The 4,599-nt window shown below is 37.7% G+C and overlaps 1 protein-coding gene across 1 annotated transcript; it reads right to left on the bottom strand.

Annotated features, from left to right (window-relative positions):
- Positions 1 to 1,777: 1,777 nt before the first annotated feature.
- JAZ1 (jasmonate-zim-domain protein 1) lies at positions 1,778 to 4,234 on the bottom strand. Its single transcript, XM_008244046.3, is given in 6 exon segments — positions 1,778 to 2,160; positions 2,419 to 2,476; positions 2,574 to 2,890; positions 3,093 to 3,207; positions 3,210 to 3,275; positions 3,800 to 4,234. Coding segments are annotated over 6 exon segments (837 nt in total). The 5' UTR covers positions 3,972 to 4,234; the 3' UTR covers positions 1,778 to 2,051.
- Between the last annotated feature and the right edge of the window lie 365 nt (positions 4,235 to 4,599).

Genomic DNA, 4,599 nt, shown 5'->3' with positions numbered 1-4,599 from the left:
TACAATTCTTTACAATGCCAGGTCTCGAACCGAGGATTAGTTGAGTGGAGACAAAACTCCTTACCACTACACTAGTGGGGTCGGCTTCTTATTAAAATAATGATATTTTAAATCCTAATATTGAGTTTTTTTGGGCCAAAGCTGAAAATTATCCAAACCCAAGACTACCCAACTAGTTATTGGGCTGAGAATTGGGTGCCCCATAAGCATGAGCAAAGGAGGGAACCCAGTTGCTAAAGGCACCCGTATACAAATGCAAAGTGGCAAAATGGGTAAAGCAAACGCGTGAAACATATGCATTTCACAGAATCAATCACCATAATTTTTGTTTTTAAAAGAAAAGAAAGGGTCAAAAGAGAGGCGACCCCACCTGCCCACCACCTTCAACATAGCATGTGATGCCCAATTAATTAAATTTGTCAATACCTGAGATATATCTCTCCACTCATGCACTAGCAAGAAACTTACAACGGAACAAGGAATGGACGTGAACAACGTGACCATATGAAACCATTGGTTTACAAACTTTGCTTGGTGTAAAAAAGATGCTTAGTGCTTGCCATAACCAATACACGATACCCGAAAAATATCCGGGTCTAAATGATATTTATTTACGTGTTATAATATAGATGGTCTATTTATACATATTTCAACATATATAAGGTTACTTAATTACGTATTTTAATATAGATTGTCGATCACTTCGTATTTTAGGGTCTAGTGTAAATAAATAAAACACATGTTATAACATTTCTTGTGGCTAATATAGACTAGCGTAGACCTAATATTTCCTACTAAACTAATTTATAGACTAGCTGTGCCTTGTGCATGAGCCTTGTAAAGCATGTGTCTGCCATTATTAATTTATACTGCATACCTTTTGTTTCCATTGGTTGGTATTGACTGATCTTGAAAGTTGAATAGATAGAGGCCAAAGAAGTCACCATTAGATTTTCTTCTGCCCAAAAAGAAGAAAACAAATCAGGCCATTTTTCCGTGTACAAGTTTGAATCTGCTGTGCTTTTAAGTATAAGATATCAGAAAAACCCAAAAATATTTTGGTCTCACTGTCTGCCTTTGTTTTGGAGCTTTAGCCATTACAGAAACTGGTTGTGCGCAAGTTGTATGCATAAGCTGAGCAAAACCCATTATTATTCTAAGGCTTTTTATCAAAGATGGTCATGAGGTTTGCGAAATTATCGTTTCTTATTTTATTTTATTTTTTGACACTAATAATCCTTAAAGTTACTCTCTGCCGTCGACTTCTCATGAAAGATCCCATTATTATTCTAAGGCTTTTTATCAAAGATGATCATGAGGTTTGAGGGTTACTCTCTGCCGTCAACTTGCATCTGTGAAACTTTAAGCATATTGGGGGAGCATAAATCTAGTGAAAATGCCATCAAAGAAGATAGAAGTGGTTAGTTGAGGTAGTTGGTCAATGCTTTTTCAAGAAGTCAAAGTGCATCTTTGATGAGATCTTTTATATCATCAACGACTTTCATGGATATTGCATTTGTTAAAGATGTAGATAAAAGTAACTTCCCATATTTACAAGCTACATGCTGTTCTTTATTTGGTCGGACAACAAACCCACAACAAGAAAAGGGGCCACATAAATTTCTACCGAGGAAAAGAAAAGGTAGGATTATGCGGACCACATAAAATAAAAAATAATTGTTGAACGTGCTTAAAGGAAAGCACGCTTTTTTATCGGATTGGAGATGATGGCTGCAACTTGCATCCACCAAGAGAGAAAAACAAGAGGTGACATGACTTAATTATAAATTCAAGATTATCATTAATTGAATTCCTTTTCTTCAAAGCTTAATTACAACAACAGCAGCTAAGATCAATCAACAGTTAGTACATATTCTATGGCATCCGCTCAGTTGAGCCAAGCCTTACAATTAAACAAAAATAGAGCTATATGATATTCTTGTCTTAGCCCACCACCAAATGTGAAATGATAGCAGACTAGGAACTATAATATAAGCCTAAAGGATGCATATAGATATATATATATATATATATATGTATTGGCGCTCATATCATTGGGTTGGTTGAGCAGCCAAGCCTAACCACGACTTGCCTTCAGCTGGCTTCGCCGGTGGGCCGGCTGCAGGGCTGCTTGTTTGGTATGGTGCTTTGTTGTTGATCCTGTAAATAGAAAAATTGCAAACAAGATCAATCAGTTGGACCATAAGAATCTATTACTGTAATCTATAGCAAACAGGTTGCACAAAGGTATATTGATTTTGACTGCTAAAGATTTATCCTACACACTTCTGGTAGAGACTAGAGAGCAACAATCTCAATATGATAAAACAAACTGGTAATTCACTAATGAGATTAATGGATTTGTAGTTTTGATACGATGGAAAACAAAAAATTCTTATATTTGTTTCTGATGCCTACCTATCCTTTCTCTTCTCCAGGAATCGGTGAAGTGAAGCTTTCCTTGCAATCGGTAGATCTGCAAATCGAAAAGGAAAACATTAATCAGAAGCATGATTTTTTATTTTTTTGCACTTCTTGATATGGAGACACAGGGATCACAGAAAAAAACTTACCACAAACAATGGGTTGAGGCGATGGCTTAGGGGCCTCCTGAATGACTTGATTGCCAAACTTGGTAAACATGTTAGCACTTGGAGGAACTGAACTGCTGGAATTCATTGGATTCTTGCCCAAATGAGAGGCAAACACATTGTTACTCTTGGCCGGAACAGAAGCCTGAGCGGCTTGGCCATGGGAACTTTCCTTGCTTGCTAAGAGCATGACTTCCTTTGCCTTGTCTGCTGGAAAATCATCGAACACGATTACTTGTCCGCCATAGAAGATGGTCATTTGTGCCTTTTGAGGCTCTCCTGGGGCAGATTTCTTCACACTGACACATGATAAACAAGCCATAATGAGCTAAAGAAACACATCACTTATAACATACTGAGACATATATGACTTCCTACTTGTTCATGTGAAAGAAACTGAACAAAATCATTTGCTGCTACAATTTTCCAAAACCTGACAGAGTATTAGCTATGGGAACCCAACAATGTCTTTAAATTTACAGAAACTGGATCCGGGCATACCTAGAATCAGCCATCTTGGGAACATCTTCTCTGGGAACAGAGGAACCAAAACCAGCTTGTTGAGGGAACAAATCCATGGATTTAAAGTCTCCAGGAGTTGCTGGCAGGTTCCTTGAGTTTCCATAAATGGAAAGAAATTCATGGGTGGGGCTTTCTGATGAAACATCTCAGGTGTCCCTGTCCCTGTAGCAGCATCAGCTCAATGAATCACATACTATTTTAGGAACTAAATAAGAAAAATTCTAAAATCCTTTGGTGGGCAGCTACTAGAAACACAAATTTAAGTCTCCGACACAATCCGAGATACATAACAAGTGTGAAGATAAAAACGCTTATTCTGAGGAGGAAACAAAAGGACACGTTCTTCTATCCTTGAACCATTTAAACGGAATCAATCAATTTCAATCGAGATTTTCGTGGATCTCCAAAAACAACAACCAATTCAACAACAAAAATAAGAAAGAACTTTACAAAATTAAATGAACAAAGAAAAAAAAAAGGGAAATAAAAACATCGATATGAAGATCGAAATCAAAATTCAACTTCCATCATATGAAAAATAAATGAATAAATATATATATATGCACGCATGAGATAAGTTAAAAAAATGAAATTCATTTTCTTCCTCTGGTTTTCTCAGCAACCAAACAAACAAACACAGATGCATAAGCTCCCATGAATTAATACTAGCTAAAATAAGTGCTTACCGTTGGATTGTTGCATGTTGCATGCCATGTCAAGGCTCAGATCTCCAAAGCTGCCCTTCTCTTTGAGGTACTGGCAGAGCATGCTACAAGTCTGAGTGAAGCTCGATGGCTTCTCCGCCATCCTCAACCCTCTTTGCCCTGAAACCTCCAGAGTCTCCGGTGAACTGGACATTCTCGCCGACCCAATTCACAATCACACAACCCACAACTCAAAATCCAATTTTTTTTCCCTTTTCTAGACGCAAAAATATAAAAATAAAGACGGACAAATATGGCAGTATCAGTCTTGGCGCTGAAACAAGCTCTCTTTATACCCTTTTCTTCATGTACTGAGAGAAGACTTATGGCCCTCTCTCCTCTCTCTCTATCCTTTATGGCTTTATCTACATCTTCCTCTGAGACAGAGAGAGCAAGAGGCTTTTCTCTGCTTATTAATTTAATAAAATTTTAGTTGTTTATTTATTGGTTTTTAATAATTATTGGGGTTTGAGTTAAAGCACGAGGAATATATGGGTGTTTTTAAAAGGCGGGTTCCTCTCACCTTCCAAGGTCTACGTGATGTTTATTTTGTCCCGGTGGGCCTTACCACCCGTCGGTTTCAGATTTTCAAACACGTGTTCTTTGCATCGCTTGGTAACGTCCAAGTTTGCGTTCCCATCTGCCGACTTCAACATTACCCCTGCATTTTCAACTTATTTACAGTATCGCATCCCGCCTATTTTATTATTTTCTTCCCCACCATAATGTTCATGTTTATTTTCCTTAGCCCCATGTTGTTTCGCGTGCACATCATTCTTTTG

The sequence above is a fragment of the Prunus mume genome, linkage group LG8, assembly GCF_029339155.1.
Source record: "Prunus mume cultivar Tortuosa linkage group LG8, ASM2933915v1, whole genome shotgun sequence".
Classification (NCBI taxonomy): domain Eukaryota; kingdom Viridiplantae; phylum Streptophyta; class Magnoliopsida; order Rosales; family Rosaceae; genus Prunus; species Prunus mume.
This window is presented reverse-complemented; position numbering and strand designations above follow the sequence as displayed.